Source organism: Zeus faber, assembly GCF_960531495.2.
Source record: "Zeus faber genome assembly, chromosome: 12".
Taxonomy (NCBI): Eukaryota; Metazoa; Chordata; class Actinopteri; order Zeiformes; family Zeidae; genus Zeus; species Zeus faber.
In genome coordinates this window covers 5,263,264-5,278,760 of record NC_137196.1, presented here as the reverse complement: position 1 = coordinate 5,278,760, position 15,497 = coordinate 5,263,264, and the positions used below count along the sequence as shown (strand labels likewise).

The window sequence follows — 15,497 nt, the reverse complement described above, 5'->3', positions numbered from 1 at the left end:
ACACAGAGTTCGATGTATACCAATAGGAGCATAGAACCTAAGGGGTGGAGCCTCCTGACATAGAACAGGAAGTTGTGCCGTTTCCTACTGACAACCAGCAATTGCAAAAACTAGTTTTAAATTAAATTAGATTTTACCTTTAAGTCAAAAGATGTCCAAAAGATACACTAAGACAGGTGTGGCCATAATGGGAGTTTTCTGTTTTCGAAAAGGAGCTCTAATGTCTTTTTTTTTTATGAGATACAGGTGACCAGTGGTTTTGGTCATCATCCACCCACAACGTTACCCCCCCCCCGCCCACCTTTTTCCCCAGGGAGGAGCACATCTTGGCCCTGCTAGCTGTGCGCGGTGACGCCAGCCGAGACATGCGACAGATGATCATCGAGACCTTCAGCCAGAACAAACCCTCCTACTCGGGGGCCACACAACCCATCTTCAAAGACATTGCCGTGCCAACCATCACAACCACCATGTCGGCCATAGCCACCGGCAAGCTGCTCAAATAGGCAGTTCCAACAGGTAATTATAGAATATATGTATACACATATATATATATATATATATATATATATATATATATATATATATATATATATATATATATATATATGAATGTGTGTTTGTGGGGGGGGGGGGGGGGTATAAATAAACTCTTAAGGCGGCGTCAGTAGTTTCACACCCACTTTAACACATTTGTATTAGCTGACATGAGAAAATGACCCTATCGGGAGTAAATATGATGTATATCTGTACAATGATTCGGTATGTTCCAAATGCTTCTCACTAGGTCGGAATCCTAGCAAAATTGGGTTTATTAGTTTACGATATACGTATTATTTCAAGTAAACAATACAGGTGTAACCCACAGAGGGCGCCAATGTCTGCCATCTAAATCTTTATTTTTCTTTGTTTTTCTTTTCCCTAGAGGCCATGATGAACAGTGAAGACAAAAGTGATTTTCAATGCCTCACGTGGTTGTTTCTATTCACCATGTTTTGGGTTGTTTTTTTTCTCATCCAAAGGGGTTCACACAGTAAGAGTCCTAAGTTGTACGCGTGTCATGTTTGTTCATTTTTGAATGTGCACAAATATCTGGAGACCTGGTCTTCATTAAATGAATGTCTTTTTGACACTGTCCAACGCCCAAATCATCTTATTTTAATGGAAGGGAAAATTGTTATTCACATAATATGGTATTTCCCCATTTGCCGTTAACTAATTCCAACACATAGAACTTTATTCAGCTGTTGCGATTTACATCCATACCCATCTTACCCATTTTCATGTACTAGGAATTTGTTATGGTGAGGTGTGTTTCAATGACTATTAGCATTAAAAAAAGCTTAAGTCTTAAAAAAATGAGAATATAAATTAGAATTAAATAAAATAGAACAAAAAGTGGCAAAAAAGAAAAATACAGGTACTCCTCACTTAATGACTTAACAACAACGAAGCAAATAGACCTATATAAAAATGTACAGATTATACTATGCACAGGATAAATTATTGTTATGGGTACATATGGTATTCATTATACATATGAATTATTACTGTGCACTAACAAGCTTATTACAGTATTTACACTGTTATACCATTGTTACTGTGCAAAATTCTGCAGTCGTATGTAGATGTTTCCATGAGTTAATAAGGTATTAATATAATCGATTAGTTAAGTGTTACTGATTAAATGACTGTTTCTAAATTATTATTATTAATATGAATAATAATTTGTTTTATTATCAATATTAATGATAAAATTATTAATATTAATTGTTGTTATTAGTCATATTAATAATTGTTATTATTACTAATAATTATTAACAATTTAGGGGTCCAGCCCATAGAGCAGGATCCCTAAATTGTTGTTCCGGGAAAGTTCTCTGTATTTTAAATTCAAAAACTATTTGAAACAGAGGAACGGCAAAAGCTACGAACAAGGCATGTCTTGTTTGAACAGGTATGTCATAAACTCCTCGCTATTGCAGGTTCTTCAAATCGATCCACATACGGAGCAGAAATATGGAAATACCGACCCAATTTGATCAATATCACAGACACGGTCCAATATATTTCACGCTGAAATATGTCCAACCCAGCTAAAAGTATCTGGAACACAAAAATGACAGAAGCTACAAGCACGATTAAGGTGTAATTTAAACCGGTAGGTCACAAGCATCTCATTGTTTACGTTTCATCCAAATTGATCCACATACGGAGCAGAAATTTGTGAAATACCAAACAACTTTGACCCCAAGTATTCAGTTGGTCCTGCTTAACCGACATGCAACAAGATGAGATTTAGAGTAAGACTCTTTATGACATCATACTATTTACGATAAATATACAGAGTCCAGTATAGGGTGTACACTGTCACTCTAGTGGTTTGATGTGACCAACTATCTATTTATGTGTGTATTTATGTACCTTCTTACCTGGTAGATGTCAGTACATCTGTTCGATTGATATATATTATTACGTAGTCCCCATTACTTAAATAATATGAAAAAATGTAATCCACAAAAACTTGTGACCAAGTCAAGTCAAATCCACTCAAATGTGTGACTGAGTGATGCGTTCAAGATCCAGTGAGGCATCGGAAAAAATAGAAACCAATGCAATGGTAATTGCTGACAGAAATACCGGAATGTGTTTCGTATTTTATGGTAGGGCTTGCTGATAAAACAATCGTGATAATTCTTACGATAAAATCCACGATAACGATGATACATTTATGAGGTTTATTTTCAATACAGAGTCTGTTTTCCTCTACCTACAAAGACAAAACACGGACAGCTAATTGTACAGCAGAGAAACAAACATGTGACACGAATAGCCAATCATACAGGAGGAGCGCCGGTGCTTCCTCCGCTCTCCGGTCAGCAGCGCACAGCTAGAATGAGGCCCTGGAGCTGATGCGGCGGGTCTTCCTGACACAACTACTTGAGCTTGAACTCGCCTTCCTACCAACCCGAGCCCGGTGCGACTTCCGCAATAGGAGAGCAATTAAAGAAAGAATCAGCGATTTTCAGTGACGTCAGGTCTGACACAGTCAGAAAGAGTCCCTGCTCCAAACGTCCCTGCATATAATCACAGAGCACAGATTTGACAACTTTTTGGGCTGTTCTCAGACGACCATGATATTTGTATTATATATTTTAGGGCTGCAGTAAGGACATTTTAATAAAATTCGAAGATTCAAAAAGTAAACTATTAGAATCCTGGAATTGCCATTCGATTGTGTATTTTTTTTATCGATAAATAATTTATTATAAATATAAATTTGCTTACGTTAGCCAATCAATCGACATGTGATGAGCGATAGTTATATAAGTAAATCCAGTTTGTTGCACAGTGAACACACATTAGAGAGAAATAATCAGGTCACTGCAAAAACTGCGTAGGTGGAGATACACGAGCGCAGCTGTGTACAAGGGAAAGTGCGTCTTTGACCAGAATGTCCAGTAATTCCACTGATGTGGCGATGAAAATGGGAAATAAACCTGTTCATCACTGACGGAATGTCCTTTAGCGCAGAGTTTACCAACCACCGGCTCGGGGACCACACTGGGCTTTTGGACATTTGCCAGCGGGCCATGAGAACACGGGCGGGATTTTTTCAGGACGATTTGCAATCTGCTCTGCAGCAGCTAGAAACTGAGTAAATGAAATACGTCGAGAGTTTTTATTTGCTTTTTTTTGAGAAAAGATCGCTCTGATTGGAGCTGCCGAACCGTGTGTAAGCCCCACCGCATATAATCACAGAATACTAAATTTGAGCATTGAAAATATGAATACATTTTTGTATTAAAAATAAAAAGCAGACAAAGTCGAAGGGGATAATAGAAGAATATCTGCGGCCCTGATATATTTATATATTTATTTCTCTTTTTAGTTTACTCATATTTTATTTTATTTACTTAGTGTTTAAGGTAAAGACATGCGAATACACTTAAAACTGTAAATTGAGCATTATTATTCGATATATCATGATAATTATCAACACCGATCAGTATTGGAGACATTCTTCTTTTTCTTACAGCTGCTCCCGTTAGTTTACATTTACATTTACATTTAGTCATTTAGCAGACGCTTTTATCCAAAGCCACTTACAAAGGAGAATAACATTCAAGCTACATGACATAGAATAACATTCAAGCTCATGGCTAGTTGTTGCCACAGCGGATCACTGCCTCCAATACCTTCTGTTCTGCGCATCTTCCTCCCTTACACCAACCGCCTGCATGTCCTCCCTCACCACATCCATAAACCTTCTCTTTGGCCTTCCTCTTTTCCTCTTGCCTGGCAGCTCCATCCTTAGCATCCTTCTCCCAATGTAACCTCCATCTCTCCTACACACGTATCCACACCTTCTTAATCTGGCCTCTCACTTTTCCACCAAACTGTCCAACCTGAGCTGTCCCTCTAATGTACTCATTCTTAATCCTGTCCATCCTTAGTCACTCCCAATGAAAATCTCAACGTCCTCAACTCTGCCACCTCCAGTTCAGCCACCTGCCTTTTTGTCAGTGCCACCGTGTCTAAAACGTACAACATAGCTGGTCTCACTACCGTCCTACAGACCTTCCTATTCACCCTTGCTGGAACCCTTCTGTCACAGATCACTCCGGACACTCTTCTCCACCCACTCCACCCTGCCTGTACTCTCTTCTTCACCTCTCTCCCGCACTCTCCGCTGCTTTGGATGGTCGACCCCAAGTACTTGAACTCATCCGCCTTCTCCACCTCCTCTCCTTGCATTCTCAGCTTTTCGCTGCCCTCTTTCCCATCCAGGCACATGTATTCTGCCTTAATCCTGCAGACTTTCATTCCTCCTATCTCTAATGCATGCCTCCACTTCTCCAGGCTCTCCTTAACCTGCTCCCTACTCTCGCTACAGATCACAATATCATCCGCGAACATCATAGTCCACAGAGACTCCTGCCTGATTTCATCTGTTTACCTGTCCATCACCATTGCAAACAAGAAAGGCTCTGAGCTGATCCTTGATGCAATTGCACCTCCACTTTGAATGCCTTTGTCAAGCCTACTGCACACATTACTACTGTCTGACTGCCCTCATACATATCCTGTATCACTCTTACATACTTCTCTGCCACAACCGACTTCCTCATGCAATACCACACTTCCTCTCTTGGCACCCGATCGTATGCTTTCTCTAAATCCACAAAGACGCAGTGGAACTCCCTCTGACCTTCCCTGTACTTTTCCATCAACATTCTTAAAGCAAACATTGCATCTGTAGTACTCTTTCCTGGCATGAAACCATATTGCTGCTCGCTGATCCCCACCTCTCCTCTTAACCTAGCCTCCACTACCCTTTCCCATAGTTTCATGCTGTGGCTGATCAACTTTATTCCCCTTTAGTTACTACATTTCTGTATGTCTCCCTTATTCTTGAAGATGGGTACCACTACACTTCTTCTCCATGGTGTTTAAACCGTCTCGTTAGGAACGCCACTGCCATCTAACCTAAACATTTCCATGCTTCCCCAGGTATGACATCTGGGCCAACTGCCTTTCCACTCTTCCTCTTCTTTAATGCTGTTCTCACCTCATCTTTGCTAATTTGCTGCACTTCTTGATCCACTATCCCTACATCATCCACTCTTCTCTCTCTCCCATTTTCTTCATTCATCAACTCCTCAAAGTACTTATTCCACCTTCTCAACACACTCTCCTCACTAGTCAGCACATTCCCATCATTATCCTTCATCACCCTAACCTGCTGTACATCCTTCTCAGCTTGGTCCCTTTGTCTTGCCAATCGGTACAAGTCATTTTCTCCTTCCTTACCGTCCAACCTCTCATACAACTCGTCGTATGCCTTTTCCTTTGCTTGCTTCTCTTGTATGTCACCCTGTGTTCCTCCTTATTCTTGAAATACGTATTCACAACAGCCAATTCCATCCTTTTGGTGAAATCCACCACCATCTGTCCTTCCACATTCCTCTCCTTTACACCATACCTACCCATTACCTTCTCGTCACCTATGTCTCTGATCCCTTCGCCAACATGCCCAGTATAAAAAAACATTGTGATAACATTTTTGGCCATATCCAGCCCTATTTTATGGAAACAAAAATTATTGAAAATGTAATTCACAAAAAAAGTCACCACTCAAATTACGTAAGTTCAACTACTATCGTAAACTTCCTTAAATACGTAAGCCTGCATAAATACGTCATCATTGACACACACGAGCCCAAGCGTCACCTACCGTCACTGAGACTGCACATGTAGTTACATACAACAAGGTATGACTGCACATGAACTTACATACAACAAGGTAAGTTATGACAATGATAAGGTTTGGTTTAAAGTTGAAAATAAAAATTTGTCTTAAAGAAACATGTATAACAGTTTTCTACAGCCAAACTAAGCAGATTTAAATTAAGAAACAAAGTATTCAGTATTGACAAGTTCTTCCATAATTTGTTATTTTTATGTAAAGTAATAACAGTTTGTTTTTGTTATTATTCAAGATTAAATAGCTGAAAGTCGGCATTGACATATTTGAAAATACACAACACACATACATAATACATACATAACATACATACATACATAATAAGGATGTAGAATCGAACAATGAATGGAATAATCCTCTTTCCAAAATGAAGGATATCCAAAAATCACAAACAATAATGAATCTATGTGCATTTATCATATTGAAAATGCAGACTTAAGTTCAGAATAAATAATATGTTTAAGGACATCATTTCCAACCAGTTGATATTGTACAGGAAGTATTGGTGCAGCACTTTGATGACATTGTGTCTGAAGCACCAGCAGAAGGGAACAACCCTGTACCATTATTGGCAGGTGAAGCAAAATGTTTCCCAGTTTTTATTCCCCAAAAATGGAAACGTTTCATACTTGTTGTCGTCCTAGTTTGATTCACACCAATCTACATTTGTACATATTGATAAAACCTTACAAAATCACCCAATATTGAAAAACATTGGTGTTAAATGGAAAACAGTTACTCTGTGTCATCATGTACCAATGCCATATAAGTCCACGGCTTTGTCTCTGAGTGGTTCAAGTTCAAGAGATTATTTGTCACATACATATACATACGATCATACATGACACCTGGTGATTAGTGGTTGTAAAAATCCAAAAATTGTAACTTGTGCGACATTGCACAGAATCCGGAGAACTGTAATACGTACAGTATCTAACATGACTAAACTGGACCCGCGTATTGCTGCCTGCAGCTATATTTATAATTTTTTATTGTGTTTTTAAGAACAAAAAGAAATAGAAATCTCCATTTTAGAAAGCAATCAAAATCAATTGTCTCATGTTTTCGGTTTTTCACAATACTGTCTTTCAAAACCATGTATGTATGTTTGTATGTGTGTGTGTGTGTGTGTGTAGGGGGGGGGGGGGGGGGGGCTGTAATGGGGGTTGTTCCTGCCTGGGGGGTTAAGGGCTCTTCCCTTGTCACAGTCAATTTCCTGCTAAATGTTTGATCGGGGGCTGCACGCTAACAGTGATGCTGTTTGACTTCCTCATGCGACGCAGTAAACCATATGCACGCACCATGTGCGCCCCGCTCTGCTGGGGGGGTGTTATTTCTCTTGAGTAGCGTGTTTGTGCTGAAGTGCTTGGAAAGTCTTTGAAGAAAATGTGCGATCATTGAAAACCTATGATATTCCCTGAGGTTTTTTTTATTCAAATTCTAATGTAACCAACATTTTCCAGAGTCGCTTTTACGACATAGATGATGCCAGGGAATGTACATTTAATCCAGCATAGTTGGAAATAGATACTTATAATAGTAGATGACAATGACATTAATTATCGATACAGTATATAGAGATGTATAGTATATACTAACAGAAAATGTATGTGATAAATAATCTCTTGAACTTAAACTTGAACAGTGAGACTAAGAGGACATTTTCATTAAAGATCACATTGAAAATTCATTATATTTGTTTTGCGTGAAGTCCTTGAAAATGAAAAATATAGTGCTTAAAAAAAGTACTTGAAAGACCTTGAATTTCATTAAGTAATGCTAGGATGAATCCTGAAGTAATGTCAGTGTAGTATATTAGCCTATTTCTGTTAACCCATTCAAGGTCTATATAGCCTTGAGGGCCAGGTGATATTACATTTAGCAGACGCTTTTATCCAAAGCGACTTACAATTGTGCAAACACCGACGGACGCAGCCATCAGGAGCAATTAGGGGTTAATTGTCTTGCTCAAGGACACTACAGCATGCTAGCAGGAGGAGCCTGGGATTGAACCAGCAACCTTTAGCTCACTAGACCACCAGCTCCACCGCCTGAGCTACCGATATGAAAGATTACTTTGCTAATTGCAGCAAGTTTGGAACTAATATTTACATTTACCAATATTTCAGGCCTATTGTAGCCATTTGAGTTTTTTTGTGTTCAACAATTATACTGAACACACTGAATTTGGCATTCACACACACACACACACACACACACACACACAGTGGCAGAATAACTGATGCAGTGTGACAGCTTGGAGCTTTAGGGGGCAGAATCAAGTGCTGGTAACCGTGCCCTGGTGGCGTAACGTGACCATTCTTCTTCACCCTCAACTCCCATGAATTGGCTCCCAGTCTTGTGAATATCCTAAGTATACTGATATACACCAATTTGTGATGGCTAAACGATTGGGTCAGAGCACCTCCAACCGGTCTTGTGGGGTGTCCCTGGTATGCAGTGGTTAGTACCTACCAAAAGTGGTCCAAGGAAGGAAGGACAACCAGTGACAGGGTCATGGGTGCCCGAGGCTCATTGATGCGCATGGAGAGTGAAGCTTAGTCGTCTGGTCCGATCCCACAGAAAAGCTACTGTCGTACAAATTGCTGAAAAATTTAATGCTGCTATGATCGAAAGGTGTCAAAACACACATTGCATCCCAGCTTGCTGTGTATGGGGCTGCGTAGCCAGAGACCAGTCAGAGTGCTTATGCTGTCCACCACCAAAAGCGCCTTCATTGGACACGAGTATCAGAATTGGACCATGGAGCAAGAAGAAGGTGGCCTGGTCTGATGAATCACGTTTTCTTTTGCATCAATTTACCTGGGTAAGAGATGGCACCAAGATGCACTATGGGAAGAAGGCAAAACGGCAGAGGCAGTGTGATGCTCTGAGCAATGATCTGCTGGGAAACCTTGAGTCCTGGCTTCATGTGGATGTTCCTTTGACACGTACCACCTACCTAAACATTGTTGCAGACCAAGTTCCCCCCTTTATGGCAACAGTATTCACCAATGGCAGTGGCCTCTTTCAGCAGGATAATGCACCCTGCCACACTGCAAATAATATTCAGGAATAGTTTGAGGAACATGACAAAGAATTCAAGGTGTTGACTTGGCCTCAAAGAATTCGCCAGAGCTCAATCCGATTGAGCATCTGTGGGATGTGCTGGAACAACAAACCCGATCCATGGACCCCCACCTCACAACTTACAGGACTTAAAGGATCTGCTGCTAACGTCTTGGTGCCACAGGTACCACAGGACACCTTCAGAGGTCTTGTGGAGCCCATGCCTCTATGGATCAGAGATGTTTCGGCGGCACGAGGAGGAGCTACACAATATTAGACAGGTGGGTTTAATGTTGTCGTTGATCAGTGTAACTCTCTTTCGTTTTATTTTTTACCATGTATTTTATTATTAATGTGCTCAAGCCCGCCTCTCATAATTGCATTTTTGAGGCATTTTCAATATAAATAGCACAAAGCCCTGGCACGTAGACTGGTAGGGGACACTATAACTAGCCTGTTACTATTTAATGTACAACAGTACGTCGTAGAGTCAACAGTTGCGAGGGCAGGGGCAGAATATGACCCCCACCCCCCTTCCTAATTATTCCTTTATTTAGATGTCATTAAAGGTATATCCCACAACAAAACCCCACCTTGAAATCACTATAGCCCTTTAAAATGTACTATTTCATGTGAAGCAGATGGAGTCTCTTGGATGTATAAAAGAAGTATAAATTAAGTTTGGCGGATCCAAGCAGTCGTCCCACAATCACCACAAACTGTTTTAATTGGCTACTCAAATAATTACGTTTGCGCGTCATACAGTATTTAAACTAAGCTGTACACCAATAGGCAATAGACAGCGCCATCCGCTGGTGTGAAAGAGAAAGCAGATAATTGTTCATCAACTATTAATCATTTGGCTGGGGACCCCCTTGAGCCTCTTGAAGGACCCTCTTGGGGTTCCCCGGACCCCATGTTGAGAACCATTGGTTAAGAATATTCCGGAAACCGAGAGATCGTGTGTAACACAATCTTCTATCTGTGGCCCCGTTCACTTCAACGGAAGGATGATCACAGGTAAATCTGCCTCGTGCCCGGTAACTCATTGTTGACAGGTAAATCGAAAATAGGAATATTAGAATTAGAATAAGAAAAAAAAAAAGGAAATCTGTATTTGAAATCTATTTTTTCAAACAGTGAAAAAGACGTGTATGATACACTTTCTTAAAGATGTGCATGCAGGTGATATGTGTTATAGGATTGTATATTTATAGGATTCTTTTATAGAATCCTATAAAATTCGTGTTTATTATTTAATTTTATATTTGACCATTGCATTACATCATGATGTATATTAAATGCTGTTTTCTGCGATTTAAAAGGACAAATTACTTTGTCCTGATTGAGATACATTGAACACTGTGTTCTCTTGCGCCGCAAAAAGGACTTCCAAGCCAACGCGTGTGCGCATGTCAGCTCGGCCTGGAGAGTCAGGAGTTCAACGTCGCAACGGACGAGAACTGACGTGTCATCGTGCGCATGCGCATTCTAAACCAAATAGCAAAACTCGACAACCAGGTGAAATGGGACGATATTTAAATGACTACAACAACATATATCGTTCTCTGCATATTTAACCCATTGAACTAAACTGATCGATTATTAGAATGCCATTTAAAATCCTTAAAAGGTCAAAATGGAACGAACCGTCAAATTTCATCCAGGATGAACTATTTAAACGAAGCGTTTACGTGGGGTACGTAGTCCCATTCGCGCCACCGTACAATCGCGGAAGCGTTCTGTCACAGGGGGTGGGGCCTTACTGTTTGCATACGTAGCATTAGTACCATTTAAGTCTTTCACAATCTCGACCTTTTTCTCCTGAGCGGGCTGTTGCGGGGAGCGGTCGATCACAAAGCCTCACTCTTCTCAGGTGGAAAAAGGAAAATAGAAAAATCGACATAGGCAAGATGGTCGCGAAACAGAGAATCCGCATGGCCAACGAGAAGCACAGCAAAAACATCACACAGAGAGGCAACGTCGCCAAATCAACGGTACTGAAGTTCGCCTTTCATTCACCTGGAGGGAAACGATTGGAGTTTTGATATCGCGTTGTCCTCTTCAATGCATGAAATGAACCGTCGATTTCCCACGTAGGTCTCCCTGACTCGGATCTACAGTACTGATTCATTATATCGGGTTTATTATAGATCTATATAATTTGTATCTAATAGCGTAGTAATTCAATATACCCGTTTTTATTATTGACCCACAGACTATAGACAGTACAGTCGAGGGTGTCACACCTAAAAGGCATTTAGTTCAAATTATCCGCAAAAGTTATTTAAAAAAGAAAGAGGAAAAGATCCACCTCCTCCCCACCGAGTTACACGTAGCCACTGCAATGTGCTTCAGGATCAGGTAGACCTAGGCTATTCATCATATTGGAATAAAAAATATAACTACATTTGGATAAATGTTCTTTCTTTAAATAAGTATCGTTTTATGCTGGCTTCTGCTTGTCTAGATGCTTGTTTTTATTTGATTTCAGCCCTCAGGTATTCATTTAGACTTTTTATTTTACTTTTTGTAATTTATCAACTTATCAATATGTTTTCTCACTAGGAAATTCCCACTCGTTATAAACACCCCTTAATTACACATTTATAATAATAATAATAATAATAAAAAGCCAATTCTTTTTCAATACAAATAAAAAAACAGTAATTTGACAAAAAGTGAGTAAGCGAACCGTGATTGGTTGAGACGGCAGTGGGCGATACTACTGAGAAACGGCCTTTTTTGATTGGATGTGTTTCGGCAAGTTTGAGGGAATTTTTCCCTTTTAATGTTTTTTTTTCCGTTTATTGCCATTTTATTTTATTCAAAGGGCCAGTGAATAGTCCTGGAACAGACCCTTTCTCATTGCGTGTGTGTGGGTGGATCATTTTGCAGAGGGGCACCCAGGACGACAAGGTGGCAGTGGGACCCTGGCTCCTGGCACTCTTCATTTTTGTGGTGTGTGGTTCAGGTGAGTGTCAAATCCATCTCAAATTTGGTATTCGGTTGAAACATTCCAATCACCACAGTATCCAACTGGAGTAGTGCGAATTATGTGCCGATTGGGAATAGGATTGCACTGTTTGAAGTGTGTTTCCCCAAGACTGAATGTTTAACCAGGGCCTGGACCGGGGGTGTCAGAGATGTGGCCCACGGGATTATTTGGGGAACTATATGGGACGAACTCTGTCACAATTTATAAATAAATGAAATTAAATCCACATATATGTAATAATATTTTTGAATGCAAAACAAATGTTGGGGGCGGGGGGGGGGTAGGCATTGGTGTTGTAGTTTATGCAGGGTTAGATCCTAGACTGGACTGGAGTGGACTCCGTGCCAGAGGATCTTGGGACATACAAGCAGAAGCAAAGGGTTAAAAGACTATATGTAAGTTATAAGTATGCCTGGCGAACAGTAGTGAAATGGTCAGCTCTTTTTTGAGATTAGTTTCTTGACGGGGCACTGAGCGAAAAGAGTCGTATGATAATATTGTTTGATTCAGTTGGTGTAACGCACGGTGAGGGCAGGGCGGACTTGAGTCAGAAGAGTCAGTCGGCTCTGAGCTCTTACAGGAATCGTTTTAACTCAGTCAAAAAATATATGTTGGTGAATTGCAAGATGTAAACCAGTCAACATTCAATATGAATTACACCAAAAGCCTTTGCCTTTATTTAGTCCTCAGTAGTTATATTCAGTTTGTGAGTTGGAAGAGTCACTCACTCGCCAAACTCTTGTCGGAGTGACCTCCCGCTCATGAGTAATTTGAAAGATTTGTTCGCAATGAGCAAATCGTTGCAAACCTAACATATTGATATAAAAGGTTCCTCTTGTTGTGGGGAAAAAATAGTTTGATAAGTCGTTGTGCGCTCATTTTCTTAGCGGAAGCTTTGCAGTCGCTGAGAACGTCACTAGTTAGTGACACAAGACTCACAAAGGTTTTGCTTGTTTTGCGAACACATCTTTTAAATGACTCATGAGTGGGGAGTCACTCGCCAAAAAAAATAAAAAAGAAAAATACGTTTTTATGTTGGTGACTTTAAAGTGCAAACTTGGCACCGCATATGTGTGCCTCCATATATATCCCATGATCCTCTGGCACAGTTGAGTCCATTCCAGCAGGATCCAGTCTGTGCATCAACTCCAATTTTCTAGTCATAGTTTTTTTAATTTGCTTGATTCCAACTTTATGAGCCCGAAAGGGCATCCAGTGGGCTGCGTTGGCAACACTAGACTCTGGGGTTAGTCGACTTCCGTTTCTCATGGGCTGCTAGTCACTATTACCTCTTATTTGACTATGCTTTGGTTAATGTCCTTTAAAATTTATCCAAATATTAATTTTAGGCTCAAAGGGATACCAGGGACATCATAAAAGAACTCTGTCGTTCATTTATGAGAATTTGAAGTTAAGCAAAATGTCAGCTTGTATGGGTACACACACAGGTGTTTAGTTATCTCTGCCTCAGCTGCCGGTGTCCGGTACAGAAGGGTACTCAATTAGAACTTATCTCACACAACCCCCCCACCCCCCCTTTGACCTTTTCTCAAGGACGGCCTGCACGCTCCACACACATGCACAGCAAACACTATGCAGGCACTTTCCAAAGTAAAAAAATAAAGTGTGTGTGTGTGTGTGTATCCGGACGAAGTTAACCTGCAAGATAATTTTTACCTTATTCAGTTTTTATTTCTTCCACCAGCCATCTTCCAGATCATCCAAAGTATCCGTATGGGGATGTAAAGATGAAACCGGACCAAAAGGGGGCGATCCATTCCATTCCAGGGCTCTCCGTCTTCGTCGTCCTGCCCGGAGACCACCCTTCATCACACAAACATGGCTCACAGACAATAACCCCGCCCGCCGCCACACCCCGGCACCCGTCCCAAAATAATGAACTTTGCTGGAAATACTGCATTCCAATTGTTTAATAATTCCCGTTTTTTTTTTTTTTTTGTTTGTTTTTTTCTTCCATCTTTTTTTTTTTTTTAACCTAATTTGTAATCTCAGGTATTGGGCAAGGAGGCCACTGTGCAAAATTCGTAGTTTTTTATTTTATTTTTTACGTGTGTGGTGTTATTTTCAGAGCGTCATTTTACATTCCGTTCACTGTCGATGTGCAATCTTTCCCCGCGAGATCGTTATGAAGTCTTAAGTGTGATTTGTTTTTTTTTTTTTTTTTTTCCCTCCTCTTATTTCATGCAAAGCTGACTAAAAGCCTTAATAATTGGAACGGAATGTTGTTAGCTCACTACAGGTGAGTGACAGTCAGTGTCATACCATCCAAAACAGGACTATATATATTTTTTTTTTGATAAGCCCCCAGCCCTCTTAATACAGGGGAAAAAAACTACAGAAAGCCATTTAGTGGTATGTAGGAAAGACATCCCTAATTATGAAGAATATTTTTGTGACCTATTTAATTACACACATCAAGTCTCGTGGCTTACATTCGCTGTCTTATCACATCGTCTCCGCTGGCTCTTACGTCGTGTCATTTGGCACATGCCTGAAATGTCGTTTGACTCATTTCCATATTTAATCCAGTGTGTTCAAACACAAACAAATTCTGTAAGGGAAATGTGATTCCGATGCCAATTCAACCAGATCAAGGTTTGTAATTTTTTTCGATATAAAAATCACTGCATATTACAAATAAATTGCTTGATTTAGAGTGTCGCTCAAGAATGGAAACCCCACATGCAATACCATTTTCGTGCGTGCGTGCGTGCGTGTGTGTGTGTGTGTGTGTGTGAGAGAGTGAATGAATGAATGCGTGTGTGTGTGTGAGTGCGTGGGTACGCACGCGCCAGCGCCATAATTCAAGTATGTATGAGATGGCCTTTGAGTACTCGGAAGAATACAGCAATGATTTATACTGTGACATCTTTGTTGCTCTGCGGTTGGGGTCTATGGTGGAGGTGTCTGGTAACTGAATAAACTGCAGACCACCCAACCATATAGACATGTGACTTGGGATCAAATTAAAATAACTTAACTTGAGTAGCTTAAACTTATTTTTCACCAATGACGATTCTGTTGGCGCTGCTGCACATTACAATTATTCCACATATTATTAACTCCGCCTCCCGGTTGCCATAGTTACCATGTCCCATCATAGCGTGTCACTATTTCTGACGTCACGCCCCCCCCCCCCCC

At 40.4% G+C, this 15,497-nt stretch overlaps 2 protein-coding genes across 3 annotated transcripts in view; both read left to right on the top strand.

Moving 5' to 3' along the window:
• exoc3 (exocyst complex component 3) overlaps positions 1-1,135 on the top strand; it is a 32,154-nt gene extending 31,019 nt beyond the window's left edge. For both annotated transcript variants that reach the window (XM_080011051.1, XM_080011050.1), the window contains exons 16-17: positions 314-519; positions 926-1,135. In XM_080011051.1, coding sequence (XP_079867177.1) covers positions 314-506 — 193 coding nt within the window. In that variant the 3' untranslated portion in view covers positions 507-519; positions 926-1,135. The remainder of the gene's footprint in view (positions 1-313; positions 520-925) is intronic.
• A 10,034-nt stretch (positions 1,136-11,169) lies between these two features.
• Positions 11,170-15,012, top strand: LOC307237816 (stress-associated endoplasmic reticulum protein 1). Its single transcript, XM_080010584.1, has 3 exons — positions 11,170-11,334; positions 12,236-12,311; positions 14,041-15,012. The coding sequence occupies exons 1-3, from the start codon at positions 11,251-11,253 to the stop codon at positions 14,079-14,081; spliced, it is 201 nt and encodes a 66-aa protein (XP_079866710.1). The 5' UTR covers positions 11,170-11,250; the 3' UTR covers positions 14,082-15,012.
• The last annotated feature ends 485 nt before the right edge of the window (positions 15,013-15,497 follow it).